We start from the raw sequence: 26,485 nt of genomic DNA on the forward strand, positions 1-26,485 counted from the left end.
GTCCCAGTTGGGGCGTCGGATTCTATCCCAGTTGCCCCTCTTCCAGGCCAGCTCTCTGCTATGGCCCGGGAAGGCAGTGGAGGATGGCCCAAGTCCTTGGGCCCTGCACCCGCATGGGAGACCAGGAGAAGCACCTGGCTCCTGGCTTCGGATCAGCGCGATGCGCCGGCCACAGCGGCCATTGGAGGGTGAACCAATGGCAAAAAGGAAGACCTTCCTCTCTGTCTCTCTCTCTCACTATCCACTCTGCCTGTCAAAAAGAAAAAAAGAAAAAAAAAAAAAAGCAAAGTAAGTGATACCTTATGTTACACTTACACAGATTTAAAATGTTATAAAATCTAGGCCCTTATTTTTTCTATGTAACCTTGCCCTCAGTTTGTGGCCACTTTGCCTTGTGTCTTCAAAACACTGATTTTTTTCCCCTACTGTATTGTTACTGAAATCAAAATGACTGTAACTGACTTTGTCACAGAATGCAAACCTTAACCATTTTTACACATGCCTTCCTGTATTGTCTTCTAAGGAATAATGACACTATGTCCCTAGAGACTCAGATCTTGAAGTGAGATAATGTTAGGATTATTAACAAAAATAAAAAAACAGCAACCACCACTTGAATCGGAGATTGGAGTGCAGTAGTAGAAACCAAAGGGTGGTGTGAAGCTGGTATCCATAAGTTTACATCTAATTGCATAATGTTTCTCAATGACCAGAGTCCCTAATGGAAAGCGTTCTCCCCTCTATGGTTTCATAAAGTGTTATGGGCCCACTAGAACTTTTAGCACAAGATCTAAACTAGAAAATATTAATAGATAAACATAACTCATTGTGAGGGCTCATGTTTTTAGAGACCCATCCTTTAAGAGTGTATATTTATTTCATTCAGTTCTCTAGCACCTTAAGAAACTAGATTGTTTCTATGTCAACTAATATCTTTAGTCATGGAAAACATACCTCAAAAAAAAATAACTATAGTGTTAATGAGTTACAGACCAAAAGAGAAACAATGTACAACTTGAAATTTCATTTTTCTCTGATCAAAATTCTCTACAGAATGAACTTTTGTGAACAGCAAAGTTTCTTGGTTCATAATTATTCAGACAAATCACTAGTGTATACTACTAAATAATTTTTTAAATCAGGTGAAATGAAATATTTTTAAATTTCTATTTATTTATTATTTGAAAGACAGAGTTACAGGGAGTGTAACCATCTGCTGGTTCACTCCCCAAATGGCCACAGTGGCCAGAGCTGAGCTGATCCGAAGCCAGGAGCCAGGAGCTTCTTCTGGGTCTCCCATGTGGGTGCAGCAGCCCTGTGAATTTGGGCCATCTTCCACTGTCTTCAGTGCCAATGTGTGCCTTCCACACCACAGCACCAGCCCCATGAAGTGAAATTTTAGCATTCTTTTCTTCATCCATGGGTTTCTTAAAATTCTAAAAATAATTTTTGAAAAGACTTTACAACTATATTGAAGATATGATGGGAGAGTCTCAGTATCTTGTCAATTCCTCGTAAGATGTCAGACTTGCCAAAACATATTCAAAAAGTTGATTTTTCTCAGAAATGTATTACACTTTGGCACACAAAATAGGTAACTCTGTCTTTGTTGATGCCTTTTCCCAACAGAGGATTACCACCTTAACTGTCACGGTAACTCCTATTGCATGATTTCTGTGGTTCGTGGCCCTGTGTTCGGTCTTGATGCATGCCAATGAAAGTGATACTAATGTTGCAGTTGTTTTTATCTGACATTTCATTTTATGTTTCCTAATATTAATAACATTTTACAACATTTGCCCCAGTTGAATCACTGTCTGTTCAGTGGAAAAAGTCAAAAAAGAAAGTCATTGTTCATTTTCTTTAAAGTCATCTTCCTTAGTTTGATAATATGGTTTTGTTCTATAGAAATTTGGAAATCAAAGTCTTTAGAAAGACAGGCATTATTTCTAAAAACACAGGTTCACATTAGAAAACTAATTCATCACAAGAATGTGAATGTGGGGAACAGCAGCTATTTTACATTATCTTACAGAATCAGCCCAAAAAGCATGTTCAATGTTATTTTGACCTAACATGTTGATATTGCATGTAAGTACATAGTTTCATAATTACGTTATAATTATGACATTTTCCCCATTGCAAATCCATATTGGAAGATAGCTGATTATGATAAAAATACTGAGATGTATAATGTGCTTCTTGTTTAAGAGCATGAATTTTAATACCTATACTTGCTACTTGCTGCTTTTTAAAAGTGTGTCTTTTCTTGATTTAGGGCCCCCCTGGACCTCCAGGACCTCAAGGACTACAAGGGCCAAAGGTTATTCCTCAGTTACTTGTTTCTATTTACGTACATGGTGCAAAGAAGCCCATATTGAGTACATGTATTCTTGAAAATTACCCTAACAAAACGATGATGATGCTGATCAGCAATTTTGCTTCAGACAATGAAGAACAGAAATTGAGATCTGGGCTAACAGAAGAGGGATAAGTAGGAAGGAAGAAAATTATGAAAAAAAGAAAATACCAATGGCATTAAATTTAGGCAAGGACACTGAGAAAAATAGAGTATTAAGCAAAAAGCAAGTCCTAGAGAAGTGATAAAGAAACGCTAAATGTGGTATAACAAAAAAGAGGAAACAAATAAGAGGATTGAAAGAAATTTACTGTGACACTAAGAAAGATCTTTTTTTCCAATTCTTTTGTAATAAAAGAACAAGGGAAGCTTAACAAGATACATTCATAAATTACTATTTGGGAATCATTTTTGAGTCTTGTTGGTAAGTGATCTCTTTATTATATAGGGTCAGACATTCTGCCATTAAGTATATGGTAAAATATACCAGCCACAAGCAGGGGAAACCTGGAATTCCTGATTACATATAAAATTTGTTGATGGTGTCAGCTATTTCCCTGAAAACTCAACTGAGTCATTCAACCATATTTGATCAATTAACACATGGCCAGTGATTCTGGCTTTTCAGAACTGAGCTACACGTGTTGAAATATGACTTTCGTCATTGAATTCTTGTAGAAGAGTCAAGTGGTTTCGAAATTCATCTTTTGTTTATGCTTCTTGAGGCAGTTTACTTGTAAGTCTATCTCATACACACACACACACACAGAGCAGGTTTTGTACATTTTTCATATAAGCAAACCTAGTATATAGAAGAATTTTTTTGATTATATAAAAAAATACAAAATATTACTGAGGGTCTTGGCTCTGTGGGATGTATTTAGAACATTGATCCTAATTTCAAAGAGATTTAATCTATTACATTAATTATATTTTAACGTATGGCATTAATGTATGATTTGGAAATTTTCATATTCTATTTCCCTACCACATTCTGGTCCCTAAGAGATGTAACACAAAACTTGTTCTTGATTCCTGGTGGGTAAGGCTGCTTGGATCGCTGTGTTTTAATATCTTGGTGAGCTGGACTAGGCAACTTAGATGGACATCTGCAGATTCCTTGTTCCTTTGTGTAGAGTCACACAAAGTTCTAAGCTTCTTGCTTTTCTCTTCACCTAAGTCTCCAGGACAACAACAAAGTCTCCAAAACTAAATGTATGACATTCCCTGCAAACTTCAAAAGCTTCTAGACTATTTTTCTATAAGCCAAAGACCTGCAGAAGCCCAAACAATACCCTTCCCTTGACCCTGAGAGGGGTCTACCTGGCTAAAAAAGGTATATCACTGAAGCCCACATCCCCCCTTATTTTATAAGACAGTTGCTATTCACTTTATTTATTCATTCCTTCCTTCATATATTTGAAAGGCAGAGAGGGAGAGACTTAGAGAGGTTTCCCTCCACTGATTCACTCCCCAAAGGGCCACAACAGCCCTGCTCCAGGAACTCCATCTGGGTCTCCCACCTGGGTGTCAGGGGCCCAAGTACTTGAGCCATCATCCACTGCCTTCCAAGGCTCATTAACAAGGAGCTGGATCTGAAACAGAACATTCCAGACTCAAACTTACACTCCAGTATGTAAGTGTGACAGTAGTGGCTTAACCTGATGTGCCATAATGCCAGCCCTATTTGCTGTTCATTTATTTACAAAAGCAATTATTCAATGAGTAATTGTTGAGCCTCTATTCTATGATAAAGGCTACAATCTAGTAGGGATACCAGTAAATTGTTTCAACAAGAAGTTTACAGTATAGGTAAGCAGATAGGCAAATAAAAGCACAATTATTAAAAGAGTACGTTTTGATTAAGAGCATGATTAAGTACATGATTAAGCACATTTGGAATAAGAGCTTTGATTAAGAACATGTACCATGAGAAAGCCCCATTAAGTCTTGGGAATCAAGAGTAACTTTGATTTGAAAGAGAAAGTCATGGAGAAATTTGCCAAATGACAAGAAATGACCAGCCCCCTCACTGAACTCTCATGACAATCTTATGAGATCAGTACAGTTATTACTCCCACTTTATGAACGTAGAGGCTGAAGCCCAGAGAGATGATGGACTTGACACATTGGCTCCAGACCAGGGGAAAGGCTCTTAGAAGAATTTGAACTCCAACCGGTGGGCAGTGAAAGGACATTGGAGGTTGTTAAGGGCTGATCATTCTCCTTTTCCTCTTACCCTTACCACCCTTCCCGTTACACTACCATCCCTACTCTACAGTGGTCCTGTATCTGAGAGCTTATGTTAGATATAGAGAATCCTCCTTCATTCCCATGATCTCTTCTTAAGAAGGCTAGAGTAATTGAGGTGGGAAGTGGCTATGAACAAGTCAGCAAAACAGAGTCTAAGGCAGGTGTAGGACACATCCTCATGTCCAGACTCAGTCTCAGACTCAATGAGAACCTATTCCATTAATATTTCTCTTTTCTTTATCAAATACATCTTTAAGAATTTTTTGGTTTCTTATACAACAAATAACTTATAAACCACATTTGAGAGGTGATGGATAAATGAATAACTCATGAATTATGTTTTTCTTTTAAACATGTGTGGGTCACATTTTAAAAGTAAAAGTTTAGTGAAGCAATGATTATTGGACCCAGAGTGCTGACAAGTATTCAGACTCCAAATGAAACTAGGGCTTAGCCAGGTGCATCCAACCTCAGCAGACTTGTTTGTGGCTAAATAAACTTTGCTGCTACCACAAAGAGCAGGAAATCTGAAATAAGAAAGAACTTTTTTTCCCTTTTTTAAATTCATGTGTTTGAAACCACAAGATCATGCCTTCTTTAAACATTGGAAAGCTCAAATTTCATGCTGTGGCTCATAGCTCTTAAAGTTTTTACCAGGGATAGGGGCTCTAGCCATTTTAATACTGTGGTTTATAACATCACCAAACAAGCTTTTCTAGAAAATACAGTCTGAATCCTTGGAAATCTGCCTCTAAGGCAAGCCATTCACATATAGAAAAGCTGTTTTTACAAAATTACATAGTGTGGGAATCAAGTATTTGTAATGGGATTCCTACAAATGACTCACTGATACATTGCCTTTCAAGGAACTTGCTTGTTCAGTACCTTTTAAAGCTGAAAGATAACCAAACATGTGTTGTTTGAATACTCTCTAGCATATTGTTTAAATTTGTTTTTAATAGACCATATTCAGCTTTAAAAAGAACAAACATAAATCTGTGTATTTTGAGTTTGTCAAAAGTTTTAATAAATCATATTATGAATAGTAAATTTTAGTTCATTCCTAACATAGTATAGGAAATTGAATTGATCCAAAAGTAATTTTATGTGGATTAAGATATTATCTGATTTATTATATCCTTCAGTGGGGCTTTTTTGGAAATAGCACACATACAGTCACTATGCATGTTTTTCAAACTGTGCCAGTTAAAATATTGTAATAAATTCATGAGACTCTACTTTTCTCCTTTCTTAGGTTGACTGTTACATTTTGCTTTTTACTGAAATTGGAAAATAAGAAAAACCATAGAGATTTTGTATGTAGGGAAAAAATGAACTGAGGCATACAGGTTGTTGCTGTAGATATGGTCAGCCACCAAATGACCTCTATCAGTTTTCATTTACTGTTTCTTTGTTAGCCTGCATTTCACCTGGGGGACAAAATGAAAACACTGGGTAATAACTGTATATAAGGGTTATTATATATAATATTCAAGGAAGGTTATTAATTCACTTAGTTTAGAGAAGTGCTATGATAGGGTATGCTTGGATTATGATACATTTGCTGAAACTCAGATTGTACTTTTAACCAACTAGCATTTTTTTTTTACTTCGCATAAGATGTTACTAATGATAAATGGAGGCAAGCTATTACTTTTTATCTTAACAGGGAGAGCAGGGATCTCCAGGAATCCCAGGAGTAGATGGAGAGCAGGTAATTTTCAAAGACGTATACAATTATCAAAGTATCATCATTGATCATTACATTTATTATAGGTTCAAAGCAAAATAAGGCATGAGTATTGATATATGACATCATCTTTTTTTCCACCATCTATTCTAGAGACGTTAACTCTGAAAACCAATTGATTTGAAATTAGACATAGCTTTTGTTTGCAGAAACATAAAGCTGTGTGGTGCTACAGTCTTGTTGTGCATGCTACTTATGAACAATGACTCTTCTGTAATTACACTTGTTTTAATAGACTTCTGAGATATTTACTAATTTAGTAAGAATAGACTCTTTTGCCAGAAAGTATAAATGGCACAAGATTTAAAATCAGTGACTACAAAATTAGATATTGCTTGGAAGTTTATATGTTATTTTTACCATGTTTTCTTCTCCAAAAGGAGGATCACACCTAACTTCCTAGATCCATGGAAAAGAAAGAACAAGCAGAGCACTTGTAGCTGTGCAGTACAGCAGTTTCTGAGGGTTTCCGCTAAAGCAGAGGTTGGCAGACTTTCCTAGAAAGAGCCAGATAGTAAATGCATTAGTCTCTGCAGGCCACATACTGTCTCTTCTTAAAAATCATTAAAGACATTCAACCCACACAGAAAACAATTCCTGGGCACAGAGTTGCAGTTGGAGAGGATGAGTAACTTCTAATATTCTGGAGCACAGTTCTATAACTATGGCTGGCAACAATCAGTTGGGTATTTTAAAATAGCTAGTACAGAGGATTTCTAACTTCCCAACACAAAGAAATGATAAATGTCTGGGGTGATGGGCATGCCACAATTGCCCTGACCTGATCCTTAAACATCATAGATATGTATTAAAATGTCACCCTGTGCCCCATAAATAGGAACAATCACTGTATGTCAATTTGAAAATACACACACACACACACATGATCCCTCTACTGAATTTAACTTGTGAGCCTGGTTTGGCAACCACAGCACTAAAAGAATCTGACTAGGATAATATGGACAGAATTCAGAATCAAAAGAGTTTTCAAGATCTTTAGTATGTTCTATGTTTCCGTTATTACTCAAAAAACACTGAAATCAAGGAAGCCACAGGAAATCAGTGGGATTCTTTCTTTACAAGAGTTACTTATTTATTTTGAAAGTCAGACTTAGAGAGAGGGAAAGACAGGAGATCTTCCACCCACTGGTTTACTACCCAGATAGCCACTATGGCCAGTGCTGGGCCAGAACCATAAGTCAAGAGATTCACTGGGGTCTCTCACATGGGTTAGCAGGGTCCTAAGCACTTGAATCATCCTCACTGCTGTTCCTAGGGCATTAGCAGGGAGCTGGATTGGAGAAGCCAGGATACAAACCAGTGTCCATGTGGGATGCTGCTGTCTGAGGTAGTAGCTTTGTCTGCCATAACACAGTGCCAGCTCCATCAGTGTTATTCTTGATGCAGTTGGAGAATTAGAGTATCAGTAATCTCTAGAGTATTAGTAATACTCTAAATAGAGCATTAGGTAAGAAAATTAAATTTAGGAGAAGAGTTATTTTTTAATATCAGAGTTATATGTTGAAATCATATCACACTAGAGAGATGTATAAAAAAGATATTTTAGATGATTTTCTGTATCAATCAGAGGTCACATTAGACCTTTTTACATGTATTACCCCTATTATACTTGGCCATCATAAATAATTCATCTGACAGGCATTATGACACACTACATGGTCCCTACAAATATAGTAGCTGGGTTTTATTTCTAAGCACTTTACAAAGTCTTCCTCTGTCCCTAAGTCTAATGGGTTGGACATTCTACTTCTCCCCATCACTAGATACCTAAAATCACCCAGGGTCTGACTAATTAATCCACCTGTGCATTCAGATACCCAACCACTCACCCTGTGGGTGCTATGAAATCAATAGGGTTATAAATAAAAGACATATTCCCATCCCTAAGTAGTTTTTAATATAGAAAAGATAAACATATTGGTGCAGTCTAGGGACCCTTTCCAGTTATAACTATCATCATCTCCCCTAAAGCTTGGACCATCTGGTCATAGTACAGTGAGCTCCCTAGGATAAAAACACTTAACAAAAATTAATTTTGGTATTAGTATTATACAATGCATATTTTTTAAAGAACAAAGTACATATTTATTTCCTAACTGTAAAAGGACAATAAAATTAACATTTTGGCGTACCTCATGGAGATATCTTAAGAACGACATAAGAACAGTGTGAAGAAGTGGAAATAACTAGAAGCATTAATTTGCAATAAATGTTTAATTGTAGACTAGACCATTGAAAATCGATACTTACCGGAGCTTTTGCCTGCATTTAAGTGAGGCAGGGAGTATGGTGGGTGGAGATGGGAGAAATTTGTTTAGATATTTGTTGTTATAACACTGGGTCCTTGTTCAGAATTATATACTGAATGACTGAGAATTTAATCCATTAACTTGTTTTTTGGACTGATGACATAGAATTAGGTTTGAGCTAAAAATATGAAATCAGGATAAATTATGTCAAAAACCTAAATTCACTGTTTTTGTATTGAAATTACCTAGTATAACTTAATTCATTCTGTTACTTGGGGAAACGGTGTTGATCCCATGTAGAAATTGGCTGTAAGATATCTGTGTCCCCTCACATGTAGTGTTCAAGGATCAATGTGCTTCTCACATGTAAACTCTGTCACTTTTAGGGACTCAAAGGCTCAAAGGGAGACATGGGCGACCCAGGTATGCCAGGTGAAAAAGGAGGAATTGGACTTCCAGGATTACCGGTATGTTTCCACTTTCACAATCTTTTATTTCAATTTTATTTTATTTATTTGAAAGGCAGAGAGAGAGAAAGGGAGATCTCTCATCTGCTGTCTCACTCCCCAACTTCCTGAAACAGTCAGAGCTGCACCATGCCAAGAACTGGGAACCCAATCCAGATCTCCCATGTGGGTGGCAGTAACCCAAGAACCTCAGCCATCACCTGCTGCTTCCCAGAATGTGCAATAGCAGGAAGCTGGATCAGAAGCAGAGCCAAGACTAAAACCGAGGCATTCCAACATGGAATGCCGGTGTCCCAAGCAGAATCATAACTGCTATGCCAAACATCTGATGATGATGTGTCCTTAATCAGATAAATGCAAGAATCAGGGGGAAAAAAGTTGTATTATTAGCTGTAGTAGTATCTTGTGGTTCATATAATATCTTTATTTTGAAATGTTTGAAGTGTAACACTTCAGTTGCAGAACTAAAATTTTAAAGCATATAATCACATGAATTATGTGTAAACCTCCATATTTTCCTAAATTATTTTCACCAGTGGACAGTAAAATAAACAGTGGTCACTGTAATCTAGTATACACAATGTGGTGGGACCTCGTCATTATTAAATAAGGCACAGTAAAAAATGGCCAAACCGAAAAACACAAAACAATTGAAAAGTCACTCTGTAAAGTGTTCTGTTTATATGTGTGATACTGTGGAATTGTGCTTTGGGTTCACCCCCCCTAATTTTTACTGAGAATTTGGAAAGGGAAATCTAGATAGAAAATGTAGTAAATTTCACACAGACACACACACACACTCAATAACTTTTAAACAAAGAAGTATATTAATAAATGTCAATGAAAAAGAAAAGACTTATGTTTGCTATTTAAAATAAAAGATGTAAAATTAATATCACCCACACAGAAGACACAACATTCATAACTCAATATTTTAACTGTGTGTGACCTTAACCAATGAAGCCCATATTTACTTGATATTTTATTTCACATATCACCCACAATCATAGGGATTTTAGTAAGCTTGGTGCTTTAGGCTAAAATGCAAGGAGATAAATCCTTCTTTTATATGTCCTCTGCATAATATTATAAAATTGCAAGAGAATGATGAGTTTGGGAATAAAATTCAGTTGTCTCTCACACATACCTGCCTAACTCTACTTAATTGTTATTTGCAGGGTGCCAATGGAATGAAAGGAGAAAAAGGAGACTCCGGATTGCCTGGTCCTCAGGGTCCTTCTGTAAGTCCATGGTGGCTGAATGGTTCCTGAAAAACCCTGACGTGGGCTCATTATTTACCCAGTTCCACCTGTGCCAGATGGCTTATCAATAATAGAAGACCACAAACCTCTTGGTTTGTCAAACTGTAGAAGAAATATCTGTTGGCTTTGTACAATGAGAGACAAAGTGTCTCAGAGGCCCAAGTTAGAAGCAATTTTTCAGAGGACTGTCCAATCCAGAGGAGAAAATCAATGGTTTTCCCACAAGGCTTGTGGGTAGAGCTTAAGGGTATAGAACATATTTTTTTTTCTTCTCCAGAGCTTTGTTTATGCTCAGTGAAATATTTGAGAGTTTAATAGTGGTTGTGGCATTGTAACATTTCTTGGTAATCAGTTGCTTCCTTCTCTTTTATTGTACTTTTGATTTATACTAGCTTTTGTAGAGCAACTACTTTTTATAGTGTTCTTATTCTCAAAAAGGAATTTCTAAAGCTAGAGAATCAAATGCATTGCTTCTAGTATACTTCTTTCTTTGCAACAATTAATGGCCTTAGCAGAACCCCAGTACAAGATTCAAGCTGAACTGCCTGCTAAATCCATGTTTATTGTTTGGACGCACAGATCATAGGCCCACCAGGCCCACCAGGTCCCCATGGCCCACCCGGCCCCATGGTAAGTTTCCCATCTCTACAAAATGTAATTGTTTATTTATGAGCATGCTACTACAGAAAACATGAGCCCCTCCCTCAAAGCAGCCAGCTTGTATTTTGTACTACTCTCTGTGGAACAGACAGAAAATCCAGGATGCTTGGAGATATACAGACCTTACAGTGCTGTCTATCACTTCCCCAAACACATATGTTGGAAGGAGATGGAGTCGTTTTGTGTCAGGAGAGTTGAGGAAAGACAGACAGATCTGGCAAGCCTTCCTGTAATCTTAACAATGTGAGCACTGGCTAATCATTGTGACCAGTGATGGCTCTCTCATCTACTAGTAGCAAAATAAGATTAATAAGCAGAGCCACTAAAGAATGTTTCCAAACCATTCCCCTGAGGCTTGATATCCCTTAATGAAATGTTTAATAAAAACATTTATAAAATACTGTGATAAAAGTAGGAGCTTCCACTGGTGACATACATTGCTGAATCTTTTCCTTTTCACTGTTGCGGTACTTGGGTTGATTCATCAAGCCAGGCCCAGTGTCTGCTGCTGGCATCCCAGTGACCAGCAGAGTCAATGGTCCTTTCCTCCTAGGACTTATGTGTGGTGAGGACAGCAGCCTGAAACAAGTGCAATTCTCCAAATGTTGAATTAAGAACAGCCGTATTAAGGCTACACCATGGAAGGCACACTGCTTCAAACACTTTTGACATAAGCAGGAGAAGAGGAAATCAGGCAGACTGTCGGACCACATCATCAGTAAACCAAAGTGGTACAGATTAAACTGTGGTCATTCTTTCCTCCTGCTGCACTCTAAGAAAGAGCATCACTTGAATGATCTTGTAGTCCACAAAGGGCAGTCCAGTCACCCATTTCCTACCAATCGCCATTTCTGTATTATAAATCAAAACAAATTACAACTGCCCTTATTTTCCTAAACCTAAACAACTCATTAGAATTAAGCAAATGACGTGCTTTTGGCTTTATTTGCTACTCCCTTGACTTTAAGTTAGAAGGTTAAATTAGAAAATGTTATCAGAGGCCGGCGCCGTGGCTCAACAGGCTAATCCTCCGCCTTGCGGCGCCGGCACACCGGGTTCTAGTCCCGGTCGGGGCACCGATCCTGTCCCGGTTGCCCCTCTTCCAGGCCAGCTCTCTGCTGTGGCCAGGGAGTGCAGTGGAGGATGGCCCAAGTGTTTGGGCTCTGCACCCCATGGGAGACCAGGAGAAGCACCTGGCTCCTGCCATCGGAACAGCGCGGTGCGCCGGCCGCAGCGCGCTACCGCGGCGGCCATTAGAGGGTGAACCAACGGCAAAGGAAGACCTTTCTCTCTGTCTCTCTCTCTCACTGTCCACTCTGCCTGTCAAAAAAAATTAAAAAATAAAAAAATAAAAAAAAATGCTATCAGAAAATTAATTAGTCTAAAGGAATTTTAACCCATCATTAAAATGAAATAAGAATATACTTGATAAAGTCATTTCCTGAAAATGTTTATCCACAAGGTATTTGAAGGAAAATATTAATCCAGTGTAGACATATGTGACAAATATCCAGGCACTGGCTGATGAAAATTTTTCTCACTCTTGTATGATTGCACTGATGAATATTTAAATACTCCTCTCTCTAACTTGTTTATCTAAATCACTTAAAAAGTTTAAAGCACATGGTAGTCTTCAGTTAATTTGACAGTCTCTAGATTTAGATTTTCCACAAAATAGATGGGTTATCTTTTTAACTTTGATTCATGCATGTACTATGACTTACTTCTGTTAATTAATAAACAGTTGTTACAAGAGCCTTTAAAAATGTATCTTTGTAAAAATAAATGCAAACTAAATAATAATGCTTAGCCCTCCTTAATCTTAAATAAATGATGCTGCAGCATCCCACACTTGGCTGTCATCTCCTTACTTCCTGTCTCATTTTGATTCTTCAACACCATGAGTTTGGAGGAGTTAATGGAAAAGGTCCTCTCTTCCCTGCTACTTTAAGTATAGGGCTTCTCTTTGGCAAATTTCTGTCTCTTAAGTATGACCTGTCTTCCATTTACGCTTATGAAGCATCTCATATATTCTATCCAAATTTTTTAATGGACATTGGAGAAATAGGAGTAATATGGGTACAAAATATTTTTCCTTTTTTCTTCCATATAATCCTGGTGATTCCCCCCCACACACACACAGGTAGTTTGCAGTCAGAATTACTATTAATGAATTTCTAGTAACAGAGACATCCAAGAGCTGGAAGGAACTTTTGGTAGATAATAAATAACATTCACTAACCTTCCTCAAGCTGTAGCTCCAGCAAGCTTCTTGTTTTGTGTATCTTTTGTTACTTGATATAATATTCCTTCTGGGAAGTAGTGAATCAGTTATTAATTCAAAACTGTGTTTTCTATTTTCAGGGGCCCCATGGACTTCCTGGACCAAAGGTAATCCAACAACTCCCTTTTGTTTGATTGATTTTTTTCCTTGCTAATCATGGGAAAGCATGACAGAAGCATGTGTCCTGTCTTAATTATTTGTCAACTAATGTTGATAATCTTTAAGCCTTTAAGCATCCAGTTATTTAAATTTCACAATGCAAAATGAGTTAAAACAAATTTAATTGACATCACCTGGAGATGAGTTACTCCTTTTTGCCTTTGTCCTTGTCGCTATGTCCATTTCTTAAATTATTAATCATGATATATTCAAATCAACCATTTAGATGCAAGTCTAGGAGTCTCTGAGACTAGTCCAGATGCTTTGTCTTTGTATCGTTTATTTGGGTGTTATTGATACTTCTTGCTTGCCATACAGTAAGTAGTACTACACTTAAATGCCTTGACTGTCCAGCTTCTTAATTTTGTGTTCCCCAGAGACCACTGGTCTCAATTGGGCTAGGGAATATCAGGAGTGCTATCCTGGGGAGGTCACGTCACTTACATATATTCTATGCCCCTTGGGCTTAAAGACTACCATGGAGAGTAGCCCCTCCTTATCAGTAGTAGTGCAGAGTGCAGCTTGCATTGTAAAGATGATTTCTGCATATTCTTTGCTTTTGTGTAGATGAGAGAATCCTTAGAGATCAAAATGAGCTCTGAAAGATAAGCTGCTTTTTCCAAGGCGCATATGTGATGAGGACCTATGTTCTAATCTCAGTTTTGTCACTGTCACCTTGGGTAGATTATTGACTGATTCTTCAATTATTCAATTGGGTAATTTAGCTCATACTGTTATAATTTAATGAGGTTTGATTACAAAATACTTAGCAAAATTCTGGCACAGTTATTGATACTCAATACAATTCAGTTGTAATTGCTTTTTGATGCTTTGTTCTGAACAGGAAAGTTCTATAACTCACCCTCAAGGCCACTTCAGAGAAAGTTCAAGGACTCTTGAAAGCTCCTCAGTAGTGAGTCACTGCATTTAAAAGATAGGAGATGGGAAGACAACATAAATGCAAAGTCGGCATCTGAAAGCTCAGAGCAGCCCAGCTTGTCCTCTGCAGAGGCTGCTCCCTTCTGGCCAGGCCAGCTCTAGGAGTGACAGCAGCTATTGGTCTGACTCAGGAAACTTGAGGCTTCTATTCCCAGTTATCAAGTAACACTCAAGAATATGGTATTTTGGCTCTTTATACCTCTTAGAAGACCTTACCTTCTGGTAATGCCCATGAGTGATAGTGTCTCAGAAGCATGGATTAGAATTTGAGATGACAGTCCTGTTCTAGGGCTCATAAAAGAGAGCACTAGTCTATCAGCTTTGTAATTCTGGTAGTTTTTTAACCTCTCTGGACCCTCATTCCCTGCTCTAGACTTAATTGATATTTCCTACTCTTGGCTTCTCCTTGAATTTTAAAGAGCCACCAAAGACCAGCCTACTCAAAATGACTGCGAGTGAAGCCACCAAAACTATTGAATTCCAAGAGTGATTCAGATATGCCATCACCTTTGAGTCACGAGATACCCAAGATCCTTTGGATGTCTAAAATGCAATGATTTATGTTGCCTGCATAAATTCAGTTACTACTAAAGTCATAGAGGAGCTCTTATAGATTACCCATGGCTAGTTCCTTGACTTCATAGATAACAAGCTGTAGGCCCTGAAAGTTTAGGATATTTACCTCAAACTATGCAACTAATGACAGATCTGGGACTCAAATTTAGGTCCAGATTTGAAATTTGATCTTCTTGCCACTGGATTTGACTGTTTTAAACTTATCTTTTGAAATAATGCCTATCAGTGCATAAAGGCCTACAAAAGAACTTCACAGCTCCCCAAGGCTGCACTGCCCGTTCATCATCCCAAGAGCACTTAGTGAGAGAGCACATTCACACAAAGCAGTGAGTCTTAGTTGACTGTTGGGCCTTGTCCTTTTTAGAATCACATTGACTCTAGTCTGTGGATTTCTGGGCTACCATGTACATTTGAATTTCCTGTAGTGACTGCACTGTAAGTGCCCATCTTCGAAATTCCTGAAAACTCACTTTGTCATGCCAAAGTGTTCACTGTTTTTGGACCCTTTTGAAAGCTTAAATATATAGCATGTTCCATGGATGAGTCTAGCTCAGTGTTTCTCAGAATTTCAGTCACCTGGGAGGCTTATTAAAGACACCCATTGCTGTGCTGCCACAGTAGGGGTAGAGGAGGACCTCTGTATTGGTGAGCACCACGCTGATTTTCATCATGAGGCAAATTGGGTAAAGACTGCCCAGGTTAAAAATCTCATCTGCTGTGTGAGCATACATATTCTCTCTCTTCTCCCAGCCCCATCCAGACAGACTCTTTTGGGAATTTGAGTCCGATTATCATCTTTTCACAAGACTTTAAAGGTATTTTTTGGCAAATTAATATGTATGCCTTAACAAGGGAAGGTATACAGTTCAGATCTTTCTCTCACCCTGCCACATTGATACTGATAGCAAATAGGTATACTGTATTCCTAGATCCTAAAAGCACAGAGTCAACGGTATTTATCACTTATGATGGCCTTTGAATGTCACCTTGAGTTAAATTCATACCTCCTTTGTTCTAACGTTGGGCAGTTAGTAAAACTACATTTAAGTTCTGTGATCTTCATATTCTCTTTAAGGACTAGAGAGTTGTTGTCAACTCCATTGAAAAATCCATGTAGGAACCTGACTTGGCAATGTCAGTGAATGAGAACTTGCTGAATGACATTACTTCAAACACTAGCTGCTACAGTTCTCCTTCATTCCCTGGGGAAAATGCTTAAAGGCTTAAAATATCTGTCTCTAACACACCCTGCATATTCCAGTTTTCCATTCCAGCAGAGTGGGTTTGTCCTGCTGAACCTCTTTCAGTATCCCCTTCATTGTCTTTGATCTGCTTGATCAGAGCCATGTAGTATAGCCCTAATTTCCTTGAGGTGGAATTCAACTATTCAGGAACTCAGTCATATGTGTTTTGATGATAAGGAACACAGCTTCTTAAGAGTTTTGCCTCTTAGAATATTATTTTCTATTTTCATTTATTAATTTAAAAACAATTTTAATGGATATTTAAAATGATGCAAGACAAATCTAGCCTCACTCTGCTATTAACCTAAAACTGGAATCTGCGATCGTTCCCAAGACTGGCTATCTTCTCTCACAGTTTAAACACCCATAATAGCAACCAAAACTGGCATTTGCTTTTGCATTTAGGGTGAACCAGGGTTAAATGGTGTTAAAGGATTGAAGGGTGAACCAGGTCAAAAGGGTGACAGAGGACCCCTTGGTCTTCCAGTAAGTAAAGAAAACTTTCCATTTCAGTGCAAATCTCAGATTTTTCTTTCTACCCTAGAACTCTGGTTTACTTGGTGGCTTTCTTACTGTTGAGCTTTCTGTAATTAGCAAATAGATCATGTTAGGGCCAAGCACAGCCCATTTTGTTTTCTCCAATGTCTGCTCTTGTGTCAGAGGAAGACCCCATAACAAATAATGCTGTAAATGTCCTGTCATTCTTCAATTACATACATGCCAACCTTCTTCTTGTAGGGCTGTCAATTCTCTTCCCCCATCATCCTCTATAAAAGTGTTGTACTCATTATTTGCTGATTTTCCCAAATGCTGTAATAATTGAGTGCAGTTTAAAATCCTCCCTCAACTGTTTTTTCTCCCTGGATCCCAAACACTGTAGTCCTCTGTTGGTGGCAGGTATGCAATTGGCCATTGTTGATGGAGTGAGGTCAATGCTATGGCTCCTTATGTTAATCAATCATAGTGTGCTCTACGTTAATCAATCATATATGTGTTTTATGTTGTTTGTTTGGGAAATGCCCTGTTTTGGGGTCCTTGTGGCAATAGTGGTTGTATTGAGGGAGTATTGTGTTTTGATTATTGTGTAGTTATTCTTCCCTTAATGACAAGGAGGCCATTCTTCCCTTCAGATACTTCATGCCAGCCTTCTTCCCATAACGCCTAAAAAGATTTTCTTTAAATTGGTGATGAGTCTGAGACTTTAATTTCAAGATTCAATAGGTCATCTAGTCAAGTTGTGGAATTCCAACAAGTCTGTAAATAACATTATAAATTATATTAGTAAAATGACATAAAGTCAGTAATAGAAATTCATTTACTCACACACACTTGAATTGTGAGAGGAAAACAAAGGTTGACGGCCACTTGTTTCTTTCATGAATATTGTACTCCAGTTACTAAGGTGTTCCATTGGATAGGCTGTGCCTACATAGATCAGGCACATAGCAAATGTTCAATAAGTTTGCATTTATTGAAAAAATGATGTAAGCCTGGTATTAGACTACAGGTTAAATCATACCAATTAGATGAATGACCTATAAACATACAATGTACATAACATATGTATGTCTTAATTTAGCATTTTAGATAGATATAATATTACCAGTGTCATAATTTTTATCATTTCCCCATTTATTTTCAAATATTATAGTAATGGTAACTAAAAAAGTATCAAAAGGCATAAGACAGTTTGGATTTTCTCTTTTACTTAAACTCTCAAATCTGATTTCTTTAAAGTTTGCTCTAACTTCATATTTATAGGGATATTGATCATTTTTATGCAACATTTAGCCAAAAGTTCCACCTGTGCTAGCATTAAACAAATAAAAATACATGTTTTAGTGTAATTTTTGCTAACTAAAGATATAATTTGCAGTTATAGTATGGATCATAATGTAATTACACTGAGGGAATTTTAAAATAAAAACTGAAAATATCCAAAAAGTATATGGTATAGCATTGCTAAAGTTTGCAGCTGGAATAGATTTTTTCTTCCATTTTGTATTATTAACTACATCTGAAGCATAACATTGGGAAATAGTTCTGCAGTCTTGCCAAAAGCATTTATAGGGCCAGTGAATTTTCCTTATTAAATACTCCATGATCTGTTAGTATTTTTGAAGGACAATAAATAAACACTGTGATATACAAAAGCCATATCAAAGAAGTAACAGTGCTTATTCTTGAAATAAGCATTGGAACACCATTTTTTTCATCATGCATTTTATGTAGCCTATAGTTCAATGTAAGGAAAAGTGTGCATTGCTTGTGAACAACATGAGATTTTTCCAGCTTGTCTGTTCTGGCTTTCTCCTGTTCCTAGAAGTCCCTCTAGTGGTGACTATTGTGAACTGTTGGAGCAACCTAGAAAACAATGGGTACTGTTGAACTAAAACCCACCATGTTAAAGCCCTGTGATTATTAGTCACAAGTACTAGGTTAACGAGTGTTACTGAGCCCTTCTTTTATTATTCTGAAATGATGAACTTGGTAAATTTTTTTTACATAAATCTTTTTTTATTTGAAAGGCAGAGTTGCAGAGAGAGAGGTCCTCCACCTACTGGTTCACTCCCCAAATGGCCACAACGGCTGGAGGGGTTCAATCCAAAGCCAGGAGCCAGGAGCTTTTTCCAGGCCTCCCACATGGGAGCAGGGGCCCAAGCATTTGGGCCATCTTCTTTCCCAGGCCATAGCAGAGAGCTGGATCAGAAGTGGAGTAGCCAGGACTCAAACCAGCACCCATATGGGATGCTGGCAGTGCAGGCAGTGGCTTTATCCACTATAGCACAGCACTGGCCCAAACTTGGTTGATTATTGTAATGAGTCCTTTTTTATGAGATTTCCTTATTTTATCTTACCTAAAGAAATATGTTGTAAATACTAGTCTTCAGAAAGTGAATTCAGAAAGAAATAAAATAGGAATCTCTATTGCCAATAACTACTTTGTAGCCTACTCTATAAAACTCATTAACTCGATTTCTTAACACAATTCTGTTGTATAGAAATATCTTTAAAATGCCATCATCTCTGGGGTCTTTATTGTCATGTTTCTGGTTTTTTTGTTTTTTGTTTTGTTTTTTGTTTTTTTAACTAACAATTTGTAGCAATGTGATATCCATCGCAGAACCCTGTGGCCTTGTATTATGTTGTTTGAAGCGTTACATTTGTTCATCAGTTCCTCATACTAATCTCTGTTCTTGTCATTCGTGTGATACCCACCAACCCTGCCACCAACCCAATCACGCAGGGAGCATCTGGCTTAGACGGAAAGCCAGGATCCCGGGTGAGTCTGTCCCTCGTCGTGCTCTGATGTGTTGTGCAGCTACGGATTGTGGGCCTCAGGGCAGACCCCTGTACTCCATCTGCTCTCAACAACTGATGAGGGAGGGACGCAGGGCAGGAGGCTGGGGGAAGGGAAACAAAGATGGTGGCAGAAAGGGGGAAGGTAGACAGAGAATGGGTTAAAGCTGGGTGAAGAGTAGCTTTCTGAAGCCAGAGTTCAACCGGGATAATTTGCTAGGTGAGATGTGTAACTGGCCTAATTGGACTCATTGTCAGAACCCCAGGCAGATTTTTCTATAACCAACGAACATTGCCCATTGCCTGTCACTCCATGAGAGCGGCCCTCTGAGGATACTCAGAAAATATGAATTTTTTTGTGACTTGATTTTCCTCCTAGGTTCATGTCCGTGTTACAAATGTAACTTCTTCCTTGCGACTAACCTTCAAATCTCTGTTCATAGAAAGAATTTGTCCAACCCCTGTTACTTTGTGTCTTTTCCTTGGTTCCTAACAGTGCCATCCCCCAAATTTCAGCCCCAGATACTTAGTCTTTAGAAGTCTTCTGAAAGTGAATTTTCAGTTCAAGCAATAAGATTAGACACAATGATGAAGATTCACCAATGTTAGAGTACAACTCTGAATCCTTCCATATTACAAGGCTCTCATAGAATAAACCAGAGGAGGAGAACAGAAATGGGAATACTGCAGGAAAAAAAAAAAGTAGTACTGAATTGTACTGAAGTAGTTACTACATTTGCAAATATGGTAATAAATTCTTGGCAAGTCTGAGCGTAGTCTTGCTGAAAAATGAACATGTAGACTTGAAGTCCTTGCTACGGTTTTAAGAATTTGAAGGAAATCCCATGCTTTTCCATTCTAAAAGCCTGCTTCAGGCAATCATTATTTTCACTGGATTTCAGTATTCCTGCATTCATTCAAACGTTACCTCCTTTACCACAGAAATCCTCCTCCTGAACTAACCAGGAGGCCAGGAGGCTATTATGTCATTAAATCATAATGGTTGCCTGGTTTGCCAGTGGCAAACCCAGTGCCTTCAGCCACTGCAGCAGAACCGACGAGAGTAATTCCTTCCCTGTAAGCCCCTGCTGCTCCCAGCAGAGCCACAGAAAGTTTGGTTTGAACAGTTAGGCACTGTTCTCATTTCTTCCCTGCTTGTCTAACTCTTCAAGCCTCTTAAACAGCTGAAAACGGGCTTCAGGGCTTGCCTGGCTGAGACTGGCGGCTAGTGGGGGGCGCGGGGGTGGGGAGCTTGTGGAAGAGATGAGGGCAAGGTGGAGAACAGCAAAGTGAAGATGTTGCATTTAGTCAGGAGGAAATATATAATTAAATATATATGGCTTTTTGTGTGTACCCGACATTGAACGTGCAGCTGTAGAATTCATCCCTTTTGCATGAGTTTCTTGAAAACCACTGGTCTGTAAGAATCAAGTATAAAGCACTTTGAAAGATGAAAGATGAGTTGTTTCACTGACATCCTAAGGCATCAACCACTCAGGAAAAGTCCAGGATGAATTGTGACTGCTTTTCTTGCAGCCCTTGTGATGTGTCCCCTATTATCTTATTTTTATCTTTTTTCTTTAGGGTATAGATGGTCCTGTGGGACCCCATGGCCCTGCTGGTCCCAAAGGAGAAAGAGTAAGTAGCCCCTGAGGTTGTTAAGCCATATAGTCTACAGAAAGCACAGACCATGCCTTTTCCATACTAGCTGAACTGTTCGTTTTCCAGAAGAAATAAAGGGCTAGCTAGTATTCACCTAAAAAATAAATGTATCTTAAGTTCTATTCAGAGTCCTAACACTGAGCATAAAATAGAATATGGCTGCTATAATAAAAACAATGCCTACATTTACATAGCTAAAAGAAAGAGTGCAGATTATGCTTCCTTAACCCATAAGGAAGATATTTTCATTTGGCCTTCATCCAGAAAGTGGAAGTCAATGGGGCTAGAATTTCCAGGCCTACATATTCTGGTTGATAATCTTTTATATAAAGCTACTGTATTCATCCAGGGAAAGTTATAACTTTTTTCCAAAGGAAATTACAAAACCTAAGTATTCTCTACACAGTTACACATGCTCATTTTTTTTTTTAAAGCTGAAGAACAGCCTGTGTTTCTTTAACCATAAGGAAATAATTTCAGTGCATTATAAAACAAAAACCTTTCACTAACCTCTCTATGGCTAGGCCATGTTTCCCTGTCCTTGAGAAAAAAGACATTCACTATGGAAAATAAATATCTGACCAAAAAAAAAAAAGAAGAAGAAGAAAAAGTACTGCAGCATCAGCAGCTGGTCTTCTGTCTGGAACTTCTCACCCGCTCTGTTTTTCTCCCACTTTTTCTTTTCCTCACCTTGGAAAACTCACACGTTTTTTGTGTGCCTGAATGAAATTGTGTCATCAATTTCCCCACCATGCGGGATAGGATATAAAGAAAATGTCCTAAGAGTGAGGCCTTCAGAATGTTGGAATGAGTCACTGTGCGAGTTTGTGGTCTTTTAAAAACTAGATTGATTTTCATCAGTCTGGGGTAATTTGCTTTTAAAAAGAGTGCTGGGTAGTGAGTTCTTTGACGTCCCTTCCAATTCCATAATTCCATGTTCTATAAATGGAATTTATTCATGCAGTAAATCTTTATCAAGTGCTACTATGTGCAAACTATGGAAACACTCTCCCCTACTTATGTGAAACCTATTCTGTAATGTGTTCCAGTACATTGAATAAGACCATTATAATTGATTCATCATCACACGGTTTTTTATTAATAATTTTATCAATACTTACATACTCAGTGCTGCAGAGAAAACAGCTATTTTCTCTGCCCTAGAAGAGTTTACAATCTAACTGCATCCAAGAAAAAAAAAATATGTGTAAGAAATGGCCAGAGAACGACACCAACTGATACACTAACAGTGCAGGAAGACAGGTTTTATCCAAAAATGCTTCTAGAAAGCGATGTATCCTAGAGGAACAGAGTCTGAATCTGCAGTTTCCTTACTGCTAAGATAAGTCAACAACTTCTGTAGATCATCGTAATTCTCTCTCTCTCTGTAACTCTGCCATTCAAATAAATAGATCATATATACATATGAAAGCTTTGAAAAGCCACCACGTGGTTGCTGCACATTCACTTTCAAGCATTGCATCAAGAAACCCAGCCCGGGTAGTGTACTAAAAATGGAGAAGCAGGTCTTGGGCAGCCTTTTGGCAGAATGCCCCACAGCTCGAGAGGGTTTACTGTTTGGTAAATCAGCTGCCACTTCCGATAGCTCCACAGTGTCACAAGGGTATCAGGTCTCAGTGCTGGGGCCGAATTAACCAGAAGAGCAAATGAAATTGCGAAGAATTTCTGAAGGCATAGTTGAAGTCAGATGGTGGGCAGTGTAAAGTGTTACACTTGTATTTACTCGGCATGTTAGCTATCTTAACTGGATCATATATCAGTATTCTCCAAGTGCCCCTCTGCCGAAGTGCTACACTGGAGTGTGGTTCTCAAAGCTAAGTGATTGAGGCACCATCTGGACCCCTAGGAATTGGCAAAGGGAGGCATTCTACAATAATTCTCAGTGTAGAAATGTAGATTAAATAACTGGAGTTAAAGTAGATCAACTTAAAAGAAACCAAGCATTTGACAGTCAATGCTATTACAGATTTTTCATAGGCATGCCTTTCAGTATTAGTATTTGGGCCTCCAAGCACCTGAGGCTCCTGCATCATTTGGTCTTGTAACAGACTTCAAGACACTAGAAAATGTGTTAAGTTTGAGAGGCTCAGGAGTGCTTTTGCATTACTTAATCTAGGAGAAGCTGTACATTCAGATCCATGAGTGCTTTGGGCTCTCAGTGACAGAAACCAAACCCAAGGCGGCATAAACAAGAAAGAAATGTGTTGTTTTCTGTGACGAAGTGGTCAAAGGAAAGGAGTTCCCTGAGCTTTGGTCCAGTGCTTGTCATCTAACCACAGGCAAGCTGGTAGGAGCGGTTCCAAGTGTCCCCTCCCTTGAGCTGTCACGAGGACAGCAAGACTTGCCCCTCCCCAAAAGTAGTAGAGGATGGCCCCAGTACTTGGGTCCTGAACCCACGTGGGAAACCTGGATGAAACTCCTGGCTTCAGCCTGACCCAGCCCTAGCTATGGCATCCACTCAGAGAGTGAACCAGTGTATGGTAGATTCTCCCCCTCTCCCCTCTCCTTTTCTCTCTGTAACTCTGCTTTTCAAAGAAATAAATGAAATCTTAAGGGGGGAAAAAAAAAAAACACTTGTGCCAGTTGCCCCAATGTCTCTCCCTTAACAAGGAGAACACCATTCCCAAAGTTTCCCAGCTGAATGCCCTGACATCAAAACTGGTCCGTGTGTCCACCTCGGAAATAATCTCCAGCAAGATAAGTAGAATTGTCATTTTTAGCTTAAAGTAATGATTAGGGCTGGGCTATTCTAGAAGAGAAGCTCCAGATGGCTTAGTGACTGCTTTATCCAAATAAGCCATAGTAATAGTCATCCTAAAAACAAAACATGGAGCAGGCATTGGCAGAGTGGTTAAGGTACCTCTGCATCCCATACCGGAGTGCCTGGGTTTCACTCCCATCTCTGCCTCTGAGTTTGTCTTCCTGCTAATGTGCACCCTCAGGGGCAGCAGGTGACGGTTCAAATACTTGGGTCCCTGCCACCCACGTGGGAGGCCCGGATGGAGTCCTTGGCTCCTGGCTTCCACCTGATCCAGGTCCAGCTGTGACTGGCGTTTGTAGAATGAACCAACACATGGAAGATTTCCCTTCCCCTCCCCGTCTCCCTCCCCTTCTCTCTCCCCTTCCCTCTCCCCCTCCCCCTCCCCTTCCTTGTCCCTTTCAAATACGTAAGTAAATTTTAAAACAAAGCAAAGGCAAGGTTATCTATTAGAGGAGGGGAAAGGAAATAGTTCTACTAAAATTACCTGTGGATGTTTTTAAAACTTCAACCTACTGTACTCTGTGGAGTTATTTCAAAGTACATCTGTGCTGGCTTATGTGAACCCTCACTCTTTTTTTTTTGAAATAACTTTTCTTGTTTTTTTTAATATTTATTTATTTTTATTTGAAAGTCAGAGTTACACAGAGAGAGGAGAGGCAGAAAGAGAGAGAGAGAGAGAGGTCTTCCATCCAATGGTTCACTCCCCAATTGGCCACAACAGCTGGAGCTGCACCAATCCGAAGCCAGGAGCCAGGAGCTTCCTCCAGGTCTCCCACACGGGTTCAGGGACCCAAGGACTTGGGCCATCTTCTACTGCTATCCCAGGCCATAGCAGAGAGCTGGATCAGAAGTGGAGTAGTCAGGACTAGAACCGGCACCCACATGGGGTGCTGGCGCTTCAGGCCAGGGTGTTAACCCGCTGCACCACAGCGCCGGCCCCGTGAACCCTCACTTTAAAGTCCCACCTCCCACTACTTGCAACATGCACGCTCAAATGCACACACCCCCCCTCACAGCAACACTGTCAGATCAAATGGAAAGAAACTGATTTTGAATTAATGGTGTGTAGGTTGCCAAGCCCTTTTCATTAAAAGCAAGAACTCTCATTGTATAACACTAATAATCACTGCTATTTATGGCACCACCAGTTGCCAGCATACAATTCATATGTTACAATCACATGGAATCATGAAAATAATTCTGGCAAGAACATGCATTATTATTTGATAGGTTGGTTCTTATGTAGAAAAAAACTGTGAATATAGATGTACGTGTATCATTTCAACTTTCTACTTTGAATTTCAGGGTGAAAAAGGAGCTATGGGAGAGCCTGGACCCAGAGGGCCCTATGGCCTACCTGTGAGTTGATGGTCACGTGAGCAGTTACCACCTATAGCATGCATCCATGACCTGTCACTGCTATGGTTAGCTCTTCCCCTGTGTGCAAACTAATCACAATAGAGGAGCAAAGACACCTCACTGATTATGTACAGTACTGATAGTTTTGTGTCCTTAAAAGCTCGGCCTCATTCAGTGTCCCTCTCCTCACATCCAGACATACCCACGCCCTTCACAACAGCATCAGAGACTGTAAGAGAAACAGCAGAGAGCTGAAAGCAGGATTTTGGCATAACTGGCACTTCCTGGAAGGGTCACTGTTATCTAAAGTGGGTGTGAAAACTTCATTTAAAACAACCTTCTTCAGACTTCATCTGGACTCAATGGTTATTTACTAAAGCTATTCCTGCTAGTAAAAATTATTCCCCCAATTAGATAGATATATATGGTGCTGTGATATTTCTGACCTTTCTAAACTGCTGTAATTGACAAATAACATCCAGAACATAGATTGTGTTCCAACTTCTTGAAAATTAACTACGCTGAATCAAACTGAGACCTTAGATTGGCTTCAAACACATTATCTGTGCAATAATTTTCCTTGGATCAGTTGCATGTGGTAGGACTACAAAGAAAAATGTCCTATTAAGGGTTTTAACCTCCCCATATCGTTCACATTCATCTTATGAACTAAAAATGCTACACTTAAACCATGATTATATTGGTGCTAAAAAAAGGACACTGATTTTGAAATTGACAGATCAAAGCAGTCTTTCTGGAACAGAGGGTGGTAACCCAGGGTAGCAGTGTAGGGTTGTCCCCCTGCTAACCTGTGCTGTGGGTGTGAATTTATCAACCTTGCATGACAGTATTATAACTCCTTTTCTATCTGGGGATCCTTCACTGACAAAGCTTACTTACAAACCGCTCTTGAGTTGTGACTTTCACACCCTTAATACTTACATTCAACATGCACATCTAGCCAAATTAAAACTACATTTTAACAATAAAGTGTTCACATTCTTTACTCATTTATGAGCTAACTGCTAGCTCTACCAAATTAGAGTAGCATTGGTTCCCATACTTCATGAATGCTGGTGTGTTTTTGCATCAACTAAACAGTATTATTTTTGCTTTCAATTCCACTTCTGGATAACTTGAATACCAGGCATTAAACTCC

The 26,485-nt window shown here is 38.9% G+C and overlaps 1 protein-coding gene across 1 annotated transcript in view; it reads left to right on the top strand.

The window, feature by feature from the left end:
• Window positions 1-26,485, top strand: part of COL25A1 (collagen type XXV alpha 1 chain) — a 517,707-nt gene that overhangs the window by 476,832 nt on the left and 14,390 nt on the right. Inside the window, exons 24-34 of the mRNA XM_062199755.1 lie at window positions 1,630-1,653; window positions 2,279-2,323; window positions 6,282-6,326; window positions 9,019-9,099; window positions 10,278-10,340; window positions 10,941-10,991; window positions 13,386-13,412; window positions 16,629-16,709; window positions 19,471-19,506; window positions 21,108-21,161; window positions 25,273-25,326. Coding sequence (XP_062055739.1) covers window positions 1,630-1,653; window positions 2,279-2,323; window positions 6,282-6,326; window positions 9,019-9,099; window positions 10,278-10,340; window positions 10,941-10,991; window positions 13,386-13,412; window positions 16,629-16,709; window positions 19,471-19,506; window positions 21,108-21,161; window positions 25,273-25,326 — 561 coding nt within the window. The remainder of the gene's footprint in view (window positions 1-1,629; window positions 1,654-2,278; window positions 2,324-6,281; window positions 6,327-9,018; window positions 9,100-10,277; window positions 10,341-10,940; window positions 10,992-13,385; window positions 13,413-16,628; window positions 16,710-19,470; window positions 19,507-21,107; window positions 21,162-25,272; window positions 25,327-26,485) is intronic.

This window comes from Lepus europaeus, chromosome 8, assembly GCF_033115175.1.
Source record: "Lepus europaeus isolate LE1 chromosome 8, mLepTim1.pri, whole genome shotgun sequence".
Taxonomy (NCBI): domain Eukaryota; kingdom Metazoa; phylum Chordata; class Mammalia; order Lagomorpha; family Leporidae; genus Lepus; species Lepus europaeus.